This window comes from Monodelphis domestica, chromosome 4 (genome assembly GCF_027887165.1).
Source record: "Monodelphis domestica isolate mMonDom1 chromosome 4, mMonDom1.pri, whole genome shotgun sequence".
NCBI classification, from domain to species: domain Eukaryota; kingdom Metazoa; phylum Chordata; class Mammalia; order Didelphimorphia; family Didelphidae; genus Monodelphis; species Monodelphis domestica.
The window spans coordinates 7,894,160-7,919,662 of NC_077230.1; the positions used below are offsets into that span (position 1 = coordinate 7,894,160).

General features: G+C 36.5%; 1 protein-coding gene across 7 annotated transcripts in view; it reads right to left on the reverse strand.

Moving 5' to 3' along the window:
• The window catches only part of JAM2 (junctional adhesion molecule 2), a 98,792-nt gene that overhangs the window by 11,016 nt on the left and 62,273 nt on the right, over positions 1-25,503 (reverse strand). For 6 of the 7 annotated variants that reach the window (XR_008918283.1, XM_056825999.1, XM_056826001.1 and 3 more), the window contains exons 3-6: positions 19,146-19,253; positions 15,818-15,970; positions 14,355-14,557; positions 9,562-9,661 (exon numbers count right to left, since the gene is read on the reverse strand). Coding sequence is in view for 6 of the 7 variants with exons in the window: in XM_056825999.1 (XP_056681977.1) it covers positions 9,562-9,661; positions 14,355-14,557; positions 15,818-15,970; positions 19,146-19,253 (564 nt within the window). In the remaining variant the exon portion in view is untranslated. The remainder of the gene's footprint in view (positions 1-9,561; positions 9,662-14,354; positions 14,558-15,817; positions 15,971-19,145; positions 19,254-25,503) is intronic. The other variant, XM_056826000.1, reaches the window with a different exon arrangement.

A 25,503-nucleotide genomic window follows, 5' to 3' on the forward strand; every position in this document is an offset into this window, starting at 1 on the left:
GGGCGCTTTAATAACTTTGTCTTAGGACTACCTATTCATATCTTTTGACTATTTATCAATTGGAAAATGATTTTATTTTTTATATACTTAACTAATTTTTCTATATATTTGAGAAATGAGACCTTTAGTGGAAAGACTTTTTAAAAATTTTGCACTGTTATGATTACTATGTATTTCTTTCCATATTTTTATCCCTGTTTAGTTTCTGTCCTCCACTTCCCCCATTTGCCTTCTATTCTATCAGCCCTACCCCAATTCTTTTATCCTCTTCCCTTTGTAGTTTCCTGTTAAGTAGAATAGCTCTCTTTATATTCAATTGATTGTACATGTTCTTCCCTCTTTGAGCCAATTCTGATGAGTAGAAGGTTCACATGCTCTCCTCCTCACCTCCCTGATCTCCCCCTCCACTGTGAACACTCTTTCATGCCTCTTTTAAGGGCAATAATTTACCGAATTCTATTTTTACCTTTCCCCTTCTCCCAGAACATTCTTCTTTCTCATGCCTTAATTTTATTTTTTTTTATCTCATCCCATCATATTCAACTCACACCCCTGCCCTCTGTCTATGTATACTCTTTCTAACTGCCCTAATAATGACAAAATTCTTTGGAGTTATAAGAATAATTTCTCTTTGTAGGAATGCACACAATTTAACCTTATTGAATATCTTTTGATTTCACTTTTCTGTTTACCTTTTTATGCTTTTCTCAAGCCTTGTATTTGAAAGTCAAATTTTCCATTCAGCTCTGGTCTTTTCATCAGGAATGTTTGAAAGTCCTCTATTTCATTGAATACTCATTTTTCCCCCTGAAGGATTACTCTCAGTTTTGCTGGGTAAGTGATTCTTGGTTGAAGCTCCTTTACCGTCTGGAATATCATATTTCAGGCCCTTCATTCCTTCAGTGTAGAAGTTGCTGAGCCTTATGTTATCCTGCCTGTGGCTCCATGATATTTGAGTTGTTTCTTTTGGGCTGCTTGCAATATTTTCTCTGTGACCTGGGAGTTTTGGAATTTCAGGAGGTGATTGGTGTATTCTTTCAATTTCTATTTTGTCTCCTGGTTCTAGACTATCAGGGCAGGTTTTCTTTTTTTTTTTCTTTTATTTAGAATGTTTTTCCATGGTTACATGATTCATGACTCCCACTTTCTTGGTTTCATTTCTTTTTTTTTAACATTATTTTATTTGGTCATTTCCAAACATTATTCATTGGAAACAAAGATCATTTTCTTTTCCTCCCCCCCCCCCATTGCCGACGCATGATTCCACTGGGTATCACATGTGTTCTTGACTCGAACCCATTTCCGTGTTGTTGGTATTTGCATTAGAGTGTTCATTTAGAGTCTCTCCTCAGTCATATCCCCTCCACCCCTGTAGTCAAGCAGTTGCTTTTCATTGGTGTTTTTACTCCCACAGTTTATCCTATGCTTGTGGATAGTGTTTTTTAGATTCCTGCAGATTGTTCAGGGACATTGAATTGTTCCTAATGGAGAAGTCCATTACCTTTGATTGTACCACAGTGTATCAGTCTCTGTGTATAATGATTTCCTGGTTCTGCTCCTTTAGCTCTGCATCACTTCCTGGAGGTTGTTCCAGACTCCATGGAATTCCTCCACTTTATTATTCCTTTTAGCACAATAGTATTCCATCAACAACATATACCACAATTTGTTCAGCCATTCCCCAATTGAAGGGCATCCCCTCATTTTCCAATTTTTGGCCACCACAAAGAGTGTGGCTATGAATATTCTTGTACAAGTCTTTTTCCTTATTATCTCTTTGGGGTATAAACCCAGCAGTGCTATGGCTGGATCAAAGGGCAGACAGTCTTTTATTGCAGAACAGGTTTTCTTGATGATGTTTAAGCTCTTGAATTTCAGATAATCCAATAATTTCTAAATGATCTTTCCTGAATTTATTTTCTAAGTCAGTTGTTTTTTTCATGATATATAGTTTACATTTTCTTCAATTTTCTTCATTCTTTTGACTTTTCATGATGTCTCATGGAGTCATTAGTTTCCACTTGCCAATTCTAGTTTTTAAAATATGATTTTCTTGAGTGAGTTTTTATACCTCCATTTCTATTTGGCCAATTCTATTTTGTAAAGAGTTCTTTTACCAGGTGAATTTTTATAATGCTTTTTTCCAAAGGGCCAATTTGGTCTTTTAAGAAGTTTTTTTCTTCAGTGCATTTTTGTGTACATTTATATATTTAATCAATTCTGCTTTTAAAAAAGTTCTTCCATTCATTGGATTTTGATGCCCTTTTTTTTTTTTACTGATTGACCTATTCTTTTTTAAGATGTTAATTTCTTCATTATATTGTATGACTCCTTTACCAAGCTGTTTACTCTTTTTTTTTTATGATTGTCCTGTATCACTCTCATTTTTTCCCAATTTTTCTTCTACCTCTCTAAATTTTAAAATCCTTTTTGAGCTCCTCCATAAAATTGTTTTTAGGCCATGAAGGAATTAATATTTTTTCTTGGAGGCTTTGGATGCAGCAAAATTTACATTATTATTTTCTGACTGTGAGTCTATCCTGTCATCAAAATAACTTTCTATGTTGTTTCTTTTTTGTGGTTTGTTCATTTTCCGGCATTTTTTTTCTCTATTAGTTTAAAAAACTGTTAAAGTTGTTCTCTGTAACTGTGGTAAAAGACGAGCACTTTTCCAAGTTTCAGTTTCTTTGTACAGCTGCCTTCAGAGCTGTCAATGAGGATCTATCTGCTTTCAGTTCTTCCAAGGTGGTATGATGTAAGGAGAGGTGTATTTAATACTCTCCTGGTCTGTACTCTGTTCTGTAAGTAATCCCAAACACGCTTTTGAACTGTGACTAGGGTCCCCTAATCCCTTGTGGCTGCAAATCTTGGTGTAGGCTGGTGCTCCTTCCCACTCTGTGACTATATTGGAGGACTGCAACCAGTTCTGTGTACGGGCAATACAACAAGAGTCTTGCATGTAGAGACAATAAAGGGACTCTTGTAATCTTCTTCTGAAGAGTTGTCCAATACTCCTTGCCATCTGTGGCTGAGAGTCTGGAATCCTTGGCTGCTGCTGCTTCAGTTGTGACCAAGGCCTATTGCCTACTAGAGGCCTGCCCTGGCACACTGTGCTCTGCCTCCATCCTGGTGCACTAGATCCATCGTGTTGATCTTCTAAGTTGTTTTACATTGAAAAATTACTTCACCTTGTCTTTTTGTAGGTTTGCTGTTCCAGAATTTGTTTTGAAGTATTATATTATTGGTTTTTGGAGTTTAATTTGGTAGAAATCTGATGGGTTTGTACCTTCTCTACCATCTTGGCTCTGCTCTATTTTTTCAAATAGTGTATATAGTTTTAGAATGAATTATTCTTTAAATCAATGGTGAATTCACTTATAAAAATATCTAATGCTGATATTTTTTGGGGAATTAATTCATGACTTGCTCGATTTATTTTTCTAAGATAAAGTTATTTATGTATTTTATTTCTTGTTCTGCTAATATGGAGAATTTATATGTTTTTAAATATTAATTTCACTTTGATTTTCAGCTTTATTGGTATATTAGTGGGAAAAATAGTTCAGGGTTGTGGTTCTCATAGGGAAGTTCAGAAGAGGCTAGGTTTTGGAGGAAAGAATGAATTCAGTTTTGGACACAGTTTGAGTTTGAGTTTGAGACACCTAAAGGACATTTAACTCAAAATATCCAACAGATGGTTGATGGTATGTAATTGGAGGTCAGGAAAAAACTACATCTGAATATATGAGTTTAGGAGGAGTCGTGGGCCAGGATTAATTGTTAAATTAAAGTATTTATACCCCAGAAATCAGCAAAACACTACAAATCAGAGCTTGGTGTATTGTTTTGTGGATTGTTTAGACTTAAGGAGGTGATAGAGAAAATATTAATTTAGCAGTTTAAACTTAAAAGTATTTAGTGCGTGCATATTGTGAAGATTAAATTTAACTCTCCCCTAATTGTGAAAATGAAATTTATTAACTCTCCCCTGATTGTGAAAATTAAATGAACTCCCCTGCCCATTTTTAGATCTAATCACCAAAAGTGTAAACATCCCACTTAATCATTTAGTGGGAAGATCTGTGACCCACATATGCAATAGTGGGTGACGAATCAGAATCAACTGACGGCCTCCTTGGCAGTCCCAAGCAAGGCTTTAGACTATGATTTGTCCATGCAAAAAGTGGAGGAAGGCACAGGAAGTGACACAAAAGAAAGTGTCTTTAAAAGGAATTACAACTTCCTGTGAGAGCCAGTTCTTCATTCTTTGGAGTTGAGACTGGAGAAGAATCTGCTGACTGGACCCGAGACCCTGTTCCTGGTGAGGCTCTTCTTAAATCTCTTCCTTTGGACTGACACATAGTGAGTGAAAAGGCTTCCTCCTTTCCTGGATTTTCTGAAGAGACCAGCCTCAGGAGAGACCTACCTCTTGAGAGAGACTTCCCCAGGTCCTCAGCTTTTTTGAGTCCTCTCCAGCTAAGGACTAAATCTCCCTGCCCTGGTTGAGCCAGGGGCCGGGACCAAAATACTTAGTGCTTAGGCTAGATATCTTACCCTATTCTCTCTCTAATTTTTTTAGTTCACTCTTTCCATATTTTGTAAACAAATTGTAAATAAATCTCTTTGGAATAAATTAAATTCCTGGTGACTCTATTCTTAAATAACCCAGTCCAACCTTTTTTTATAATTAACCCCTTCCCCCCTTTATAGTATACATATATACATATATATTTCTTTCAGAGAGGCATTATTAAACATTTATCAGCACATCTCTGTTTAGGAGTCATCTGCATAGACACTATGAGATCACCAAACAAGAGCATCAAACAGAACCCATGGGATTTGATCAGGTCACCTCATAATGAGAATATAAATAGAAAAAATGACAAACTGAGAGGATCATTGTGGGAGGTTTGAGATGAGGAAAAGGTGTAAAACAGCCACTGTGAGGAATTTGATAGAGAATCAATAAGGAAGCAAATGGATTGTCTTTGTGGTAGAAATATGTATTATTGTGTGATCCTTTGATGTTTCTTAAATTTCATTTTGCAACCCGGGTCAATCCTATAGCTCTGATTTGTGACGCAATTTTCAATGGCTGTGGAAATTTACTCTCTGACTTACTGAATCTCACCTCCCCCTACCCTCCACCCTTTGTTTTTTTCTGTGTTTCCAATAAGAAACAATCCCCTACTCTTTTTCTTGGCATAAGGACGTTACTGAGATGGGCAAGATCAGAATATTGAGAGTCTTTATTTACTTTGCATCTGGGGGAAAAGCCTCTCAGCTGAGACGACCAAAGTCAGAACAGTGGACTCGCTTTCATCTATGGGATATAAGTAAGCCCCCACCACCATGTAGATTGGTGGAAGGACATTTTTGAAGATCACTATAAAAACTCCACTCAAATCCCTGGTTAAGGGAACTCCTTGACTACATGGTTGTCTCCCACCCTCAGCTTATGCTCAGAAATCAGGTTTTCTATGGCACAGGCATTCATTAGCTGCTGTTCTACCCCCTGCCCGCCCCCCCCACCCCCACCACCTTGCCCCTTCCTCTTCCTCACTCCTTCCTGTAGGTTTTGCTGTTTGTGCCACAGGACTCTGAGTCTTGCCTACCAGCCTCTGGTAGTGGTTGTGTCAATTTACCACTAACAAAACATCTGTAATAGCTCTTGGAGTCATGTTTTCTTGTCAGACTCTAACTGAATCTCTTCTATGGGTAAAGGGCTGAGCCACCAGTGGCTCCTTCTAGCTCCTAAGTCATTGAGCAGTCCTAAGACTGCAGCCACATGCTTGTGGACAGGGTGGAATAATCAGTCTTACTGTGGCCTTAGGTCTTCTCTGAAGAAAGCCAGGATATGGTCACTGAATCTTTTTCCTCTAAATCTGCAAGTCGATGACCAGGTTGGGACTAGGTTCATCAGGGACCTTCAGCAGCTGTGCTTTCATGGGCAAGACCACCTGCCTTCACCAAAGAGAGTAGCAATGGAGAACTCAAACCCCTGGCAGTAGGAAACGCCTCTCTTCCTCCTAGTTGTGAGTGGGAGGCTTGCTTGGTAGCCACATGTCATCTTACCTTCATCAAAGAGAGCAAGGGCTGAGGGCCTGAACCCAATGTCTTAGTGACTAGGAATTCCCTCCCTTAGTATTGTGAACATAGAATTCTCTCTCTTTGTCTATTTTAATGAACTCAATCAGCAACCTTTAACTCAATTAGTCAAGAACTTAAAAGTACCCCACTTAACCATTAGGTAAGGGAGCTCACAAGCCACTTATTAGTTCACTCCCCCCAAAGGCCACAAGCATTGACCCCCTTTGGGCAGTACTAGGCAAATTGAAAGACTGCAATTGATTTCTGAGAAGAGGGGGAGAGACAGGAAATGACATAGAAAAAGGCTATAAAAAGAGACCTGGGATACCATTCCTTTCCTGGCATTTGGAGTGAGTGGCTGAGATTCCTGCCTTGGCTTTGGAGGAGGTTGCACTGGTGGGCTTCTGGATGAAGTTTCCATCAGATGATCCATACCTGAGGAAGCCTCCTGCCAGGGGGCTAAACTGGACGTCACTTCACCATGGGAGAAACTCTTAGGGCTGGTCGCTTGTTAAGAGTCCATCTCTTTATCTACATTTCCCACTTTCACTCTTTCCACCTCTTTGTAAATAAAAGCTGCTAAAAATCATTTTGCCTTAAGCTATAATATTTTAAAATTGATGACTACAATATTACTTTATTACTCTCTTATTGAGTCAAAACCCCCAATTTTAATCTTTATGGTATCCTTTAGATATGTGAATAGAGAGGAATCCCTTCCTTGTCATGGTCAAAATAAGGTTTGGACCCTCTATCAATAGTTTTGAATCTGTGACAGTCCAAGTGAAATCAGATAATACAGGCCTCTGCTTTCACCTTGAGACTACTGAACGCCTGTCCTGTCATCAGTGCTGCCACTCACTCTGGTCACAGAGTACTAAATCATAGGTAAAAATGTGCTGGTGCCACAGGCCAAACTGGCTACATAGTCTAAGAAATATAGATCTAATGACATGGCAGGCTGAATGAAGTTGGTATCTGAGCAAGGAGTGGAATCATTCAATGAGGAGAGGAATCCTTACTCCATTGCTTACAAAATGGCGCCCAGCCATCATCTTGAAGGTTCATTTTAATATTGAGCAAAAGGTAGAAGGTATTGAGAAAAAGTTGCAAATGACCCAAGAATATACAGAGAAAATGGAGACTGAACTAAGATACCTGCAATGATATACTACTGCCTTTGCTGGAAACGCTCATGATTCTCAATGCTTCACAAAGGGAAAGCAAAGTTTTCCTTTGGAAAATGCAAGAAAACCACTACTATTATTTGACTGAGGCTGCTTCCAGTGAGACAAGAAAGGAAAAGTGGATCAGTCCCAATGAGCACATCAAGAAGTATTTGAACTCAATAAAAAGGAGATACATCCTAAAGGTTGGGTCTGGCCCTATGCTTGATCGTTTCTACTTTGAGACCCTAAACTCTTGCAAAGACCTCCTTTGATGAAGCTGTTACTGAATTTGATCTGTTTAGTGAAGAAGTATACAAAGGCAAAAGGCTAGAGAGACACATTGAAGTTGTGGACATTGGACCCCCAAGGAAATGAAGCGGAAGCAGGAGGAGGTGAGAATTCTTCCTCTCTCATTCTAAAATTTACATGGCGGACCAATTTGTCATCCATATTGTCACAGAAGTAGTTTTTTCTTATGGCCAATGACAGATTTATATTACTTACTTCTCTTTCGATTCCTGTATTTCCCATATAGTTTTCTTTCTAATATTAGGGGAGTAGAGTATGTTTAATTACATCTTGTGTTTAATATCAGCAGAGTCACATTTGGGGAGTTACCTGTTTTCATTCGAGGTGGCCAATACAGGAACACTAAATTTGTATGTCACATCTTACATGTTTGGTGCAGTGCTTGGGGTCCACTGGGATTTCACAAGGCCAGTGAGAACAACTTCCAAGTTGAAGCAAAGAAAACTGTCTTCACATTGACCTATCTTTGTGGCGGGGATGGGGGGGAGATCCACAGGATAACTAGTTCCAGCCATAGGCACAGATCCTGTGAATATTTTGGGGCTTGAGCACTCACGGCTACGATACAGACAGATGTCTCATAGTATGGCATGTCCTACCTTGTGTATCTGTGGAATACCCAGTCCCAGTGGGTACACTTTGATGATTACAATTGCAAAAGCGTTTTTTAGGACAAAGTTGTAAACAAATCATTTACGCTGGAGAAGGGCAGAAAGAATTCACATCCCATTATTTGTAAAGTTATTTGCTATTAGCTTTCATTATTTTTTGCTTCATTCATTTTATTTGTATTTGAAAGCCCCACCAGTAACCTAAAAACAAATAGAGGAGGCAACATATCTAGAAAGTAAAGAAGACTTCTTTTATGTTCGGATTAAGCACAATAAGAAATCAAAAAACCATGCATTTAGGTTATTTGCTTTTGTGATTTTTTGAATACTTGCATATAAAAAATAAACAGGGAAGTCACTTGAGATGAGTCTTTGATATCTGATGACTTATCCCGAACAATCTAAGTATAATTGTGAAGAACCTTTGCAGCAAGTGAACATAAGTGGAATAAAAATTCTAAAAATGAATTTAAACACAAACAAAAAGAGATCCGATGACACAAGCCAGCACTATTGCAAGCTATGTACTTTTTTTACTTTGGTAGAAGATGAGGGCAAAAGCCTTCCTGAAGCACCATCAGACAGTGGAGGAAGTCTTGCCGGAGGCCTGGGGTTCGAACCCCAGCAGTTACTTATTACTTGTTTGACCTGGGAAAGACACGCAATTTCTCTGGTTCTTGGTTTCACTCTATCTAAAGTGAGAGGGTGGATAGAAATGAGGACATCACTAGTTCTCCTGGTTATCAGCCCTACCCACCACGTACATATTGAGTCAACATAGTTTGTTTTCCCAGTTATTCAAGTTGGAGACAGAGGGAAGAAAAGGGAAAAAATGTCAACCCTCACTAAATTTGCTTGGAATACTTTAAAAGAGCTTCGTCTGACAAATTATAGGGGCCCGTGTGAACAATTCCAGGCAGCCAGGTGGAGACGAGGGCAGGGTCTGGAGGTGGGAAGGCTCCTCTTTCTTTGTAAAAATCTAACCCCTGAGCAAGTCACTTACCCCAGTTTTCCTCAGTGACTCATCTGCAAAATTAACTGGAGAAGGAAATGGCAGATCACTCTAGTCTCTTTGCCAAAATACCAACCCCAAACAGGATCACAAAGAGGTGGGCATGACCACAACAAAACCTGAATAATAAAGGGTAAAATGGCCAAATTTCAGGGTCCTACGATGAATAAATTGAGTAATATGGTATTATTGTCTTCCATGCCATTTTTTAGAAGGACGAAAGAGCATCACGTGAACGTCAGGATCTCTGAAGTAATTTCTACCTTAATATCGGTTCCACTCACTACTTATTCTAGCGATGCTGAATTCTTCAGCAACTCACTCCATGCCCACATGGACAGCTTAAGCGCATTGCTTTCTTACTTACCTACTTGCATTTGTTTCCCAGGACACTTGTGATGTCCAACTGAATTGCGAGCTTCACAAAAATATTCGCCAGTGTCAAGTTTTGAAACACTGTTAAATTGCTATTTATAGAAGGGAAAAAAAGAGTGATTTTCATTAACTGGTGAACTAATTAAGCAAATCATACTGTTTAACAATTCTGTGAGCGGTCCGATCTACTGCATAGAGTAGATTTTTCTATGTCAGATGATAAGGAATTTAATGCCATTTCTTCAGTTTAAAACTTATTCAAAATTTCACAAAGTAAATAAGCAAGCTAATAAGCCATCGGCTACGAGAGCTTTGTGTACTTTCTGCTAGTGATACTAGAGAAATGGTCAATGTATGCTTTCTGAAGTTTGGAGTCTAGACCACATTAACAGATTTGGATTTCTCCAGTATCCACGGAATCTCTGGTTGTTATTCAGTTCTCTGGGATCTGATGACTTTGCATTTTTCAAAGGAACAAGTTAAGACTTTGTAACTCTAGAGTTAAAGGAATTAGTGCCAAATGATCTGCTCAGTGTTTTTATTATTTATTCTAATCACAATGAAACAACACTGAAAAAAAAGAAGACTAAAAAGAGCTATTCAGAAATAAACAGAGAAAGATTTTGAGTCAAATTTTAATATGATTTTCCCAGAAGCCTTTACTCCTTGGGAAATTTTGTTGACCATAACTGAAGAAGGGAGAAAGGAAACACAGGTTGCCATCTAGTTTAATCTCCATGAAGTAAAGCAGTACTCTTAGTCTGCCCTATTTAATTCTCTTTCTCATTCCCCACACAGTCTTTCTTCAAGCTGCCCACAGTACCCTCCAAAGCATCTCTAACATGTATTGTCGTATCTCAAGTAATACTTGCGAGGCACCCTTCTACTCTAGTGTGGCCTTCATCATCTCTTGAGGAGACCATTTGAACAGATTCCTAATTGGTCTCCCTGACTCAAAATATTTCTCCCCTAAAAATCTATCCATTAAATGATTTCTTTATCTTTATTTTTTTCTTTATTTTCTTATTTTTATTAAATTCAATTTTACGTTTTCAGTTTCAAATTCTCTCTTTTTCTCCCTCCCTCAGTCATGAAGAAAGAAAAACCAAATGTGTTACAAATATATATTTTATACACACATATATGAGATATCCTTAAACAGAACAAGTTTCTGCATTAGCCATGCCAAAACAAGAAAAAAGAAAAGAAGGAAAAGAAAGGCAAATGTGTCTCAATATTCACTCCGAATCCATTAGGTCTCTCTAATGGTGAATAGCATTTGCTATCATAAGTCCTTTGGAAATGTGTTTTGTCATTGCATTGACCAGTTAAAAAGTGTTTCAAAGATGTCTGCCTTTACAATATTGATTTTATTCTATAAATTATTTTCCTCATTCTCTCTCCACTTTGAATCAGTTCATGCGAGTGTTCCCAATTTCTCTGAAACTATTCCCTTGATGATTTTATATGGCACAATAGTCTTTGATCCCCTTCCTGTACTACATCTTATTCAGCCATTTCTCAGTTGATGAGTACTAGGTCAGTTTGCCCCCACATAAAGATTGCTATTAATGTCTGCATCTATGGGGACCTTTTCTTCTGCTTTGATATCTTTGAGGATTTGGTAGCTGTATTACTGGGCAAAAGGTAGGCACAGTTTAATATCTTTTGGTTATAGTTCCAAATTTCTTTCCAGAATGATTGGACTAGTTCAGTTTTATTATTTTATTTTATTTTATTTTATTTTATTTTTTTTAGTCACAGTTTTAATAAGAATGCATTGAAGTACAGGTTTTCCTACTTCCCATCTAGCATTTGTCATTTCTTTCTTTTTTTTTTTGTCAATTTGATGGTTATGAGGTGGTACCTCAAAATTGTCTTAACTTGCATTTCTCTAATTATGAGTGATTGAGAACATTTTTCCATATGGCTATTTTAAACTTGGATTTCTTCTTCTGAAAATGGCTTGTTCATATCTTTTGATTGTTTATTAGTTGGGGAATGACTCCAGCTCTTGTGACGATCTCAACTGAGGTGGAGGAGGGGAGATTTGGTTCCCTTCTCCCCTCATTTCCTTCTTTCTCTCCTTACCATTACTATAGACATTTCACCTAGTAGAATGTAAGTTCCTTGAGGGCAGGGATACTTCATTTTTGTCTTTTTTCCTTGGTACCTTCAACATTGCCTAGCATATAGCAAGGGCTTAATAAATGCTTGTCCATTTATTGATTGATTGATAATCCTTAAGGGATGCAGAAACTGAGTGATCATAATAGTTGCCATTATAACACTTGGTTGGTTAGGTCCTCAATCTTACAAATCTATAATGTTAGCCTGTTGATTTTTTCAGATTGGAGCAACTTCTTCATCGTGCAGGTGCTTGGCAATAGTAGAGAACTGAAGCAGGTCCATACTCAGTTAATCAATCAGTTAGACTCAATAAATATTAAGTGCTTACTACCTAGTAGGTATATTACATAGTAGTGACCAAGCATTGTTAATGCTGGTCATGAATGAAACCAGGGAAATACCATCACCCTGGAGACCAGCTTGTTTTCTTGTTCTACATGAGAAATTGACAAAAGTTATCAGGAGTTTGGCTTGCTCCATTTTCCCCACCTTCTACCGCTCCCACGTCCCTCTTTCTCTTATTTATTTTTTAATGGTAAAGAAAAAGGACAATGGAAAATGGTAGTCTTGGCTTATTTTAACGCCATAAGAATGTTCTTCTCTTTCTCAAAATATGTAGTCTACTCAAAATAGCCACCATAAATTCAGAGCCATTGATAATTAACAATATAAATTAGAGAACCAGACCTAGAGTCAGGAGGACCTGGGTTCAAATATAGCCTCAGACACTTCTTAGCTGGGTAACCTTAGGCAAATCATTTCATCCTGATTGCCTAGCCCTTACTGCATTTCTGTTTTAGAATTGACCCTGATAGAACTGGGAGAACATTGTACACAATAACAGCAATCATGGATGATGATTATCGATGAAAACTTGTCTCAGCAATGCAATGACCTGGGAGAATCCTGAAAGACTCATGACAGGGATGCTATCCACCTCCAGAAAGTGAACTGTTGGAGTCATCTTTCACATCTGTGTCTTTATGGTTTGCTTTTGGGGTTTTGGCTATGTATGACTTTGCTCTTACAACAATGGAAGGATGTTTTGCATGACAATTAAAAATAAAAAAAAAGAATTGACACTGACAGAAGGTAAGGAAGGGTTTTAAAAACAAAAAATCCCAATCAATAACCAAGGGGAAACCAAAATATAAATTAGAATAAAACAAGAAAATGGTTTTCATGACCAGTTTTGAGTAGTGAGAAGAAAGTCGCTATATATACATTAATAAGCTTTACAAAACATACATCGCCTCTGCTGTCTATTATTTAATTATATAATGAACTTATATAATTGTTCATTCCTTTGAGTCATTCCTTTGATATCATAAGATCTTTCAAGGGCAGAAGCTATCCATGGCAAATAGATTTACATGCATTTGTGCTCTACCACCTGCTTTGAGAAAAAATAAATTGAAAAAGTAAATATAGCAAGGTGTGACTGCAGTCTTTTCTCTCCCACAAATATCTGCATAAAAACTGTTGGACCTGCTGACTGTCCCTGCTGATTCTTGAAAGTGATGAGGACAAGATCTCAGTAACAAGGATCTTTTTAATTTGCTTTAAGCCTTTAACAGATTAAAGATCCAAAATGTGGCTTCTAATTACAAATACACATTTCCTGAAAGGAAATTGAAAGGAAGCTGAATTTTTTAAGGAATGAACATTTTTGCTCTCGTGTTTTAAAAATAATAAAATTGTTTCAAATATTTAATTTTTTGTGGAATAGACACTTAAAAATGACTGCTTAATGTTACTCTAAAAAACAAACTTTAAGTCCAATGTTCCTTCATACCTCTCAGAAAACCCCACAAATGTGGAAATGAAAGAGATTTACTAACAGATTAGTTTCAAGTGTCTTGTTTCCTTTTAGATCACCCACAAACCACATTCTTATAATGACTCCTCTGTGTCCTTCAAAAGCAGAATTTCATGCATTATGGAAAAATCTGGATTATCTGATTAGGACAGAATGGATAATACCAAAAGAAGTAGTCTATGACATTCACTGATTGCACCGTGAATGATCAGAATATCTTTGAGGCTACTCAAGTATTTCTTGGTAACTAATAAGAGAGCCTGTGCTTTCTGTATTTTTGCAGATAAGGAACAGAATAGCGGAAGTCTGTCTCCCATCTCCTTCCAATTCCCATTATAAGAATTTGGGGACCCTGCCCTAACCTATCATACATCCACTCAGCTTTCCATCCCTGTTTTTCTCCCCATCCATAGCAGCATCCTCTTCATTCTTGCTCATTTTGGACCATCTGTAACAAGCTCACGTTGCATTTTTCTTGCTGTCCCTCCTGCTGTCAGTATCCAGGCAACAGGCTGTCTTTTTCCTGCATAATTTTAGCTCTAGCATTTGTAACAGCCATTTATTTTTAGAGGTGTGTAATAGGGACAAGGGTGGTGCTGGACCTGTGAAACGTAGGAAACTCTTAGTATGCAACATCTCTCCACCAAGGCAAATTGGTGGCTCCTCTGCCACTAGGTCTTAAGGAAGTTTTGTGGGTGACTTGCTCATGGCCACACAATTACGAGGGCAGAGAGTAGGTCTTCTGGATCCCCAGGCTGGCTTTCTAGCCACTACGTTATGCAAATGGCTAAATGATGTGAGCATTTTACTTACTTATGTCGACAAAATCATCTTACCAGAGTTCCGGTTTTTCTATTCATTGTGTAAGACATGTTGGTGATTTTGTGGCCACTTTTGGGGTTTTCCAGTAAATGAACACCATTCTTGAACCAAGTGTACTCAGGAGCTGGAAAGCCTTGTTTGTCTTGACATTTGAGTTCCACGACAGTTCCACTCAGAGCTGAGCTAGGGACTTCACATACTGGAACACCAGGTGCCACTAAACAACAAATGGTACAGATTATTGATTTTATAAAGTAAATGTACATTTCTGTTGCCAGGCAACAATAGACTTCTCTGTATCCCATTCTTTTGGTCTTCAAGAGATATCCCTCCAGCCACTGTTGCGCTCACACTTAAAGAACTATGTGAGTATCTCTCATTGTTATCCTCATTATTGCTCTCCAGACAAAAGATCAAGACCAACCCACCCCATTGCAGGCATTTTGGAAACTAGGCTGATTAGCTCCATTGGGAGGAGATGCTTAGTTCTAACCTGGACCACAAGGGCTTACAGGCTACATTCTATGCCTTGGGTAAGGCTTAAATCCTCCTTAAATCCAAGAAAAGCCCAGAATTGGCCAGATCTCCTGATAGAGAATTCCCCTGGGCCATGTGCTCTCTTGGGCCAGTCACATCATTTTCTAGTGTCCAGCCAAGACTCAAAGGGCTGCATTTAGTAGCATTGGAAATAGTAATAATAACACTAAAACAAATGGAAATTAAGTCATAAATCATCAGTCCTGTAAAAAACAAAAAGAGCATCATATAATATTAGAACACAAAAGAACCACAAGGATATCATTAAGTCAAACCTTGTCCTTTTCACTAGGGAAGAATCTGAATTGCTCAGGGGTGGCTCAATGGCTTCGCTAGTTAAATGACAGAGCCAAGAATCCAGGAACTCCGAAACATAATCTTATCAACTACTTCGCAATGACTCTTCACATATCCTTCATCACTTTTGCCTTGTCCTTATGCCACATTGTTGGAAGAGACGTGATTATCTCATTCAACGTGCACAAGTCAGATGATGGGAAAAGCACTGAACTGAATCAGGAAGGCTGGACATTCATCCCAGCTCTGCCACAAACTCCGTGTGATCCGGGACACATTATCTTTCTGGGCTTCTAGCCAAGGATTCTTCAGCTCATTTGTATCACAGATCCTTCTCATAGCCTAATTAAACTGTGGACCCCTTTTTAGAATAATATACTGAAAAGCATAAAATTTAATGAATAATACTACATAGAAAACCAATGAAATTGAAAAATAAATTTCAAAATGTTAAAAAAAGTACACATACACAGAAGTCCAACCATTGAGAGCTATTTCTTTATTATTATTGTACCTTCTATAGTATTCTACATAAGAATGGAGGATAAAAAGCTGACATGCTTTAAGAAATTTTTAAAGAGAATTCATGGCAACATATTCATATATTAGAATGGTACTAAATGAAAAAGAATGAATTATTTACCCAATACTTCCAGAGTAATAATGTCCTCTTCTAAGTTTTGGCCTTGGTCAGACGGTACACTAACTTCACAGCGGTACTGTCCGGCATCATTTCTAGTCACATTTTTAATTCTGATGCTAAAATTGAGCATCTCGGCTCGATCCTTAAAATCACCTTTAAACAAAAAGAGATCATAATTTCATAAAAATATGAATAAAATACCTAAAATTAAATAATAATCATACTGCCTAAATGCTTTTAATGAATCCTTTTAAAATTCAATTTTATTTTTAGCTCTGAATTTTCTCCATTTCTCCTCCCCCTCTCCTTCTCCATTGAGAAAACAAGAAAAAAACCAAACCCATACAATGTATAGTCATATAGAGAAAATTCCTTCATTGGACATATCAAAAGAAAGAAAAGAAGTGAAGAAAAAATGTCACAATCTGTACTATGAGCCCATCAGCTCTCTGTCAGGTAGTGAATAGCATGTTTCATCTTGAGTCCTTTGGAATTATGTTTGTCAGAATTACAAAGACTTTCAAAGTTTATTTTCTTTCTAATATTTTTGTTACTGTATAAATCATTCTCCTGGTTCCACTTACTTCACTTTGCATTTCTTCCTACAAGTCTTCCCAGATTTTTCTGAAATTATCCTTTTTATAAATTTCTTATAGCTCAATAGTATGCCATTACATTCACACACCATAACTTGTTTTTTAAAATATATTTTTATTTACATCATTAAATATTTCCCAATTACATGTAAATTTTTAAAAATCATAATTTAAAAACATTGAGTTCCTACTTCTTTCCCTCCCAATGTTGCTTGCCTCCTCAAAGAACTGGGGTGGGGTAGGAGGGAGAGAATTCTAATTTTTTAAAGAAACATTTCCTTAAGTGAATTTTTTGTATCTCTTTTTCCATTTGGCCAATTTAGCTTTTTAATGAGGTCTTTTCTACAGACACTCCTGTGCCTTTCAATATTCCCCGGTAGGAAGTTTCAGCAGACCAGTGCTGGATTCAGTCACTATTAGCCTGATTCAGAGCTCCGCTTTGGTTTAGGATGGATGCCCCGGTTATTCCCTGAAGGCTTACACACTGGGGTAAAGGCTAGAACTTCGTCACAGCTCTGTTTCTGAGATCAGAGCAACACAGCTACGTTTCCAGGATTTGTTCCTTGCTCAGGACACAACTGGGGCCATGATCATGGCCAACCCTGGATTTCTAGCCCGGAAATTCTCTTTCTGTGCTTGTGTCCTCTCTTGTCCCTCTTTCACTTATGGAGGTCTAAAATATATTTTTACAACACGTTGTCTTCAGTGTCTCAGCCCCCTCTCTCTGCCTTTCCTCCTCAAGCAGCCCTGCGCTAGAAAGAAAATTCACTGTGACTTTCCCCCCATCAGAATCAAATCTAGCGTACTTTCTAAATCGTGGTGGGAAAAAGTTAGTAAGGAGCTTCTTCACACCACTGGTCTTTTGCCCAGCCAGTCCTCTTTACCCCTTCTCTGGGAACTATAATCCACTCCACATTTCCTTATCGATCATATCTTCTGTGGATGGGACTTTCTAGATCTGTGATTTCTCAGAACTAAGTGTCCTTCCCTCTCTGATATATCTTTCTATTAGAATGCAAGCTTTGAGAGAGTAGGGTCTGGAACTTTTTGTATATGAACCCCAAGGGCTTAGCACAATGCCTGGCACATAGTAAGTACTTAATACTTTTTCATTCACTCATTTATGTTCTGCTGAGCTTAAGTGGTTGACTGTATATGTGTTGTTGAGAACCAACTTAAGGCTAAAGGGTTATAGATTTCCTATACTTAATCATCAGATTGTGTTTGGAGTGATGGATTTTTTTGGGGTCACATTTTCTCAAAGAAAATCCAATACGTTATAGAGATCTATATCAGAGTGGACAGCATGCACAATACTAAAATTATAGATTTCCAAAGCATTGATAGTTTGAAGTTTATGAATAGCATCTTGTTTCAAAGGAGAAATACTTCTGCTCTTTTCCATTTTAATAATTTATTTCAATTATTATGGAATAACTACATAATAAATAGTAAGTGGAATAATAAATTTAATTATTGATAATTAACAAAGAATTTATGAACAAAATGTTAAATAAACAATCAATAATCCACTATTTTCCATTTTAAAAATTCTATCCATATTCTCTTTTTAGACTTGTTTTAAAAAATCCATTGTTGGGGGTAGCTGGGTAGCTCAGTGGATTGAGAGCCAGGCCTAGAGATGGGAGGTCCTAGGTTCAAATCTGGCCTCAGACACTTCCCAGCTGTGTGACCCTGGGCAAGTCACTTGACCCCCATTGCCTAGCCCTTACCACTCTTCTGCCTTGGAACCAATACACAGTATTGATTCTAAGATGGAAGGTAAGGATTTAAAAAAAATCCATTGTCATTAATACTTTAATTTCTTATGTGGATCTCTCTAATAACTAATGAATGCCAGACATTGGAAATGGAAAAATTTGATTTGTGCTTAATGGATTAAATTATAATACACTTAATCTTAATTATATAGCATTTAGGGTTTTTTAAAAAATCAAATCATTATCATAATCATAAAAAATCAAATCATAAAATGCACCTTTTAGATTATTACTTATATCCTGAAGAAAGTGTCATTAATTAGTATAGCTTGCAGATATGAGGTTCCAAAACTGAAAGGTCTCATCTTTACTGTATCACATTCAATTGTATTCTCAATGTATCATTTAAATTTCAGATTCTGTGAGAAATTAATTTGATTTCATTTCAGATTCTGTGAGAAATTAATTTGATTAAATCAATTTGATTTCAATATTATTATTAAAAAATAGAAGACCTCATCGCTATTACTATGATTGTATGTTCTCAGGGCAATGCTAGGATAAGTGTTTTTTTCTGTAAGCCCATAATCCTCTCAGCTCCATGGATATATGCACCTATTTCAAACTTTGGGCATTACCGCTAATGCAGCAGACTTCTTAGAGTATGTAAGGGACAGAAATGACATCATTATTGCTGAAACACCCTATTTCCTACTAAAAAATTGTATTTGATTACCTTCTCTTGGTGAGTCACTGAGCTTCCGAGGCAGTTAGAAAAGGTATTGTGTATTGAAGGACTCAAATGAGAAAGGGGGGCTTAGAGATACAAATGATTAATTTTATTTCTACATATCATATATTTACAACTATTGCCTTAACAGCTTCATGGACATTTTCTCACATGTTTTGGAAAACCAGCTAAGTTCTCTTTTTGTCAATTGATAAATTATGATTATATATAGTGTTTCACCATTTCCCCTCCCAATAACCCACAAATTTACAACTTTTTACCTTGAAAAGCTTGCTGATAATAGACAAAGGAGACACTGGGTCCAAGTTTCTTCCATTCTAATCTTGAAGGAGATGTTTTCTTTTGGTACTTACAGGATAAAATTGCTTCTAGGAAAAGGAAAATACAATCAGTGTTTTTTTTTTACTATTCTTTCTCACTATTCCTTCTTCCTGATAGTGTAACACTCCCTTTGTACTATTCTCTCAATTTGCACTTAGCTACACCAATCACTGAGCCCCCCAATGTATTTTCTATTAAGAATCAGCCTGCTAAGATGTTTGAACAGAGGCAGATAACTCAGCTTCTCTACATTTACTGAGAAGAAGATATAGACAAATCTAAAAATAATAACAGACCAAATAATAAACAAAGAATAAAAGGAGAAAATATAGTGACTTTATTAACTCTAGAAGTCATCCAGAAACTATAGGCAATAGAAAAGTGAATCTGTCAGGAAAATTCTATGCAAATAAGATGGAGGCCTTCAAGCCTGATTGGAGATAAATATAGGATTCAGTGTTTTATGTTCAAAAGCAAAAAGAGTCTAGCTCCTAGAAAGTCCCAGAATGGTTGAAAAATCATAATGTGACCCTTTGAAATGAGTAGAAGCAGCAGAGACAATTTTGACTATCACTGAGATAGAAACACTTCAGCCCAGGGTCTATGAGTGAACCCTGAAGAACCAGCATGCTAAACCACAAAAATTTAGAAAGACATAAATCTCCCAGATACTCAAAAGTCAAACCTAGAAGATAGTATCTCTACCATAGCTACAAGAAAAAAAAAACTCAAAAGCAAAGTATAGATTTTTTTCCAAGGATTACAGGAATATCTAGAAGAAATAGGGTAAGAGATTTTAAAAAATGAAATTAAAGCTCTATTGGAAAGAACTGGAAAAGAATAAATAATTTAAATAGAAAGTGGTAAACTAATTTACCCAAGTAATAGACTACTCAGAATTTAAATAGACCAAACAGAAACCATGAAACAGCAAGAAAAAAAATTTAAAAATAGAAGATATGCAATCTTTTTAAAAAATAGTTCAAAGAGAGGTAATTTAAGAATAACTGAACTTCAAATCACCCGAGCAACAAGATGACAGACTAGACATTTTCTTAAATCCTGTATACTCTCAGATTTCTCCAAAGCAGAAATTATGCACCAATGCTAAAGCAACTTCAGCTATCACCATGGTCTAGGACACTCAGAATCTAGAAGTTTAAAAAACCCCAACAAAAAAGAAAAACCAAAAACCAAGGACCTTAGACCAGGTTAGAGTTGATGACTCTAACCTCATTCAGTACTCCTCTCCCACATCCCAGTTTTTGGGGAATACAGAGATGGTAATCACAATTGAATGTAAATGAGAAGTATTCACCCATAAAACAGAAGCAGATAGCAGAGTGAATTAAAAAACAGAATCCTATCACATGTTGTTTACAAGAAACAAGTCTGAGGTAGATAGATACACAAAGAGTAAAGGTAAATGGCTGGAGCAGCATCTATTGGGCTTCAACTGAGATTTTTTTAAAAAGCAGGAGTAGCAATCATGATCTCAGACAAAGCTAAAGCAAAAATTGACTGATTAAAAGAGATAAGGAAGGCAATTATATCTTGATGAAAGGTATTATAGTAGTAGCAGCACTTAACATATATTTACCAAATGGTATAGTATCCAGATTTTTAAAGGAGAAACTAAAGAATCTTAAGGAGGAAATAAACAGTAAAACTATTCTAGTGGGGGAACTCAACCTTTACCTATCAGAACTAGATAAATCTAATCAAAAATCAAATAAGAAAGAAGTAAAAGAAGTGAATGAAATTTGATAAAAGTTAGATTTAATAGTTATCTGGAGAAAATCAGATAGGGAGAAAAAGGAATATACCTATTTTCCAGCAGCATATGGTACATATACAAAAATTGACCATGTACTAAAGCATAAACATTTCACAACAAAATGCAGAAAAGCAGAAATAATAAATGCAATTTTCAGACCACAATGCAATAAAAATTATAATCAATAAGACTTCATGGAAAGGCAAATTAAAAATTAACTGGAAACCAAATAATCTAATTCTTCAAAATGGTTGTGCCAAAGAACAAATCATAGAAACAATCACTGATTTCATTGAAGAGAATGACAATGAGAAGACAATATATCAAAATTTATGGGATATAGCCAAAGCAGTACTCAGGGGAAATTTCATATCCCTGAATGCTTATATCAATAAAATAGGGGAAAAGCAGATCAATGAATTGGGTATGCAACTAAAAAAACTAGGGAAAAATCCAAATTAAAAGTCCTCAATTAAAGATTAAATTGGAAATCTGAAGAATCAAAGGAGAAAATAAAATTGAAATTTAAAGAATTATTGAACTATTAAATAAAATCACGAGTTGGTTGTATAAAAACCAAATAAAATAGAGCACTGGTTAATTTGGTTAAAGAAAGGAAAGAAGAGAATCAAATTATTAATATCAAAAATGAAAAGATTGATTTCACCTTCAATGAAGAGGAAATTAAAGCAATCATTAGGAGCTATTTCACCTAATTATATGACAATAAATCTGATAATTTAGGTGAATTGAATGAATATTAACAAAATTATAAATTTCCAAGATTAACAAAAGGGCTAAATGAGAATACTTTAATAATCCCATCTCAGAAAAAGAAACTGAATAAGCCAACAATGAACTCTCTAAGAAAAAATCCCCAGGGCCAGATGGATTCACAAGTGAATTCTATCAAACATTTAAAGAACAATTCATCTCAATACTATGCAAACTATTTGGCAAAATAAGCAAAGAAGGAATCCAACCAAATTCTCCTTTTTAATGACACAAATATGGTGCCTATACCTAAGCCAGGAAGACCAAAAACAAAAGAAGAAAATTACAGACCAATTTCCTTAATGAACTTTGATGCAAAAATACTAAATAAATTCTAGCAAAGAGACTACAGCAATATATCACAAGGATAATTCACTATATAAAAGGAAATAATAGAAGAAAATTACCCAGGACTTCTAAAGATAGAAAATTAAATTCTTTTTTGAAAGAATTCAAAGATGTCTAGAAAAAACACCCATGGCTGCAAACTTCAAGATACTTTGTGGTAATATTCACAATTCAAGAAGCCAGAAGTTCTTCAAGCCATCAGGAGAAAGATCTTCAAAAGCAAAGGAAAAGAAATTTGAATAATGCAAGACTATTCTTCACCCACTAGAAAAAGGAGGCAAGAAGTACTAGAGAGTACTAGGGCTTAGGGTGCTATCCAGGACAACCTGTCCTGCAAAATCCAAGATTCACCATAAGGAAACCAGAACTAAACAATTATATGCCTCTTGAACACTTGAAATGCAGAATGAATGAATAAATGCAGCAGGTAATGATAGTCATAGTAAGAGTGACAACAGAGAAATCCAGTGGGAGACGTCTTTTTAAACATTCACAAAGAAAAAAGAAAAAAAAGAAAAAATTCACAAAGGAGACAGGAGTAAAAGCAGAAATCTGGTAGAAATGACTTTAGAAAGGAAGACAATGGGTATTATGGATGGAATCTGATGACTACGGATGACCTGGTACATCACTCACTCCTTTATAACTTGCTTCTCCCCATCACAACTTTACATACCTTCCCATGTTGTAAAGTAGTCCCATGGGAAAAAAAAGCATTGATTCATCTATAGTCACCAATAATAGTAAGAATAACAACCAAGAGACCAATATCAGAAAAAGAATCTACAGTAGAGTGGGTAAGAAGAGGGCTTTCCACTGATAACTACTCCTATGGGTTGAGAGATGGTGAGGACCTTGCACTGGTGGAAGCCTGTGGGATTTGGTACTTAAAAAGTCTACTTGTCCTAGGAAGGTAGGTGGCATTTGAACCCCCTAGGGCAACTGGAATTTAGAGGGTAGAAAGAATTTGGGAATAGGGAGAAAAATTTCAACCAAATGCAGAAAAAAGTCAATAAGAGGTGGTATAAATCAATGGTGAGCTGCAGAATCAGGGGCATAATAGGAGATGGGTCACACCATGAAGCAGTGTACTCTCTGACACGTAATAATTGCATTGTTCTGGGTTAAGCCCTACAAGTAGCAGAAAATACTTAAAAGTCAAGCCCAGACTGAAAACCTTGAAAGCTTTGATTTTATGAAGAATACAGAGAAAAGAGAGGTGCCAGATAATTATAGAAGTCAGAGAATGAGGGTCTATATAGTAAACAGAAAGGGAAGTTGAATAATGAATAGAGTGAGAAACCTTTTTTGGAAAGAGACTCCAAAAATTAAAGAACAGGATTAGCTACAGGAGAGGAAAAAAAGGAGGAAATCTACCAGACTAATTGAGAGAAAAAAATAGTGGAGAAGAGTATATGACTAGATAAATGCAGGAGAGGAAAAGGAACTAATAAACAAAACACTAAAGAGAAAGGAGTATCAAATAAGAATATGGCATCAGGGAAGAGGGGAAGAGAGCAAACAGGGACCCATTAAAAAAAGATAAAAGTAACTGAAGGAACATAATACCATGTTTATAGCAATAGTTGGAACTTGAAACTGAAGGCTTCTGCACAAGCAACATTAATGCATTGAGAATAAAAAGAAAAGTGGTTGAATGGGAAAAAATCTTTGTATCAAATTTCTCTGATAAGGGTTTGTTATCCAAGTGTATGGACATATATGTGTAAGCATATACATATGTGTATGCACACATGTGGGTAGATGTACATATGTGTACATAGACAAATAGACAGCCAGATAGATAGATAGATAGATAGATACATACATAGATACATAGACTGATAGATAGATGCATATATTGGAGTAAAGCCATTCCCCAAAAGATAAATGATCAAAAGGCACGAATAAACAATTCTCAAAAGAAGAATTGCAAAATTTTTATAACCACACAAAAATGAGTTCCAACTTAATAATACCAAGAGAAATGCAAATTGAAACAATGCTGAGGTTTCATCTCATATCCCAAATATTGGCAAAAATGTCAGAAAATGGCAACAATCAATGTTGGAGGGGTTGTGGAATGATAGGCATACTAGTACACTGTTAAGCACAACCATTTGAAAAGCAATTTGGAATTATGCAAATAAAAATACTAAAATGCCCCAACCCTTTTAATCAGAGACTCTCTTACTCAGCTATTTCAAGGAAGCCAATGATAAGAAAAATTGGAGAATTCCTTCTTATTTTCTCTTCATCATCTCGTATTCCTAAACTAAAACATCTTCTTCCACTATACTCTCTAACATTCCAGGCTAAGAAGTTGTCCACCATGTCAGAGCTAACTTATTGTTTGGGAGGCTACAAAGGAATGTGTAGGAGAGAAGTATTAGGCTGTCTACCAGTGCCATTGTTCTAATCTCATTGTATGCTTGTGAAATGTGGACAGTATCCTAGTACCAGCCTGGAAATTGAATTGCTTCCACAAAGTCTCTCTGATGAATTTTGATCAGGACTGTGAGACATTGGCACAGGACCATCCAGCATGACCTGCCATCATCAGAGAAGATGCTGTACTCGTAGAGCACAACAGAATTGCAGTAGCTCAAAAGATATTTGAGATCCACAAATTTAGAGCCATCTCCAGTCCAATTGTCTACATGTACTATTAGTGTTCAATCTGTGGGTAAAGCCTTTCAAGCTTTTATTGGTCGAATTAGCCACAGGGGGATACACTGAACATTGACCTTGATATTGTGATGCCATTTTAGTCCTCTTCAAGTCCAAAGAACAAGGACTTCTGAATTAGCATTTTGACTTCAACTTTATTCAACTGATAAGTAACCAACAATCTCTTAATTGCAAAATCTAATAGTCTTATCAATCCCGTATATAGTTCTTTACATTTTATCTATACCACTACAAAGTGGGCTTCTTGGGGGTCCCAAAGTGCCTGGTATACAAGTGCTTAAATGGATATGACAGAGAGGTTAACAGCTCCAGAGGATCTATTTTTGAAGCATGTTGACTACTTCCTGAAAGAGTGGTGATAGACTAAAAATACTGACAGACATCTTTTTAGACATGGCAAATAGATGGATTTGTTTTATACAAAAACTATACAAAATTTTTTCTTTTTTTATGTATAATTTGATGAGGGTTCTTTGGAAGAGGATGGGGGCTAGCAATCGTGATGCCAGCTCCCTAAAAAAAGGAAGAAAAAAGGTCTATTAAAAGATTTAAAATGTCCATATTTTGTTTATTTCAATTACATGTATATTTTCTAACCCAAGTTTTTTTTTAAATTTTGAACTCCAAATTCTCTTTCTCTTGTTCCCTTCCCTGCCTTGAGTATTGAAAAAAAATTTTTTAATGTACAGAAATGAACTAAAAGAAAC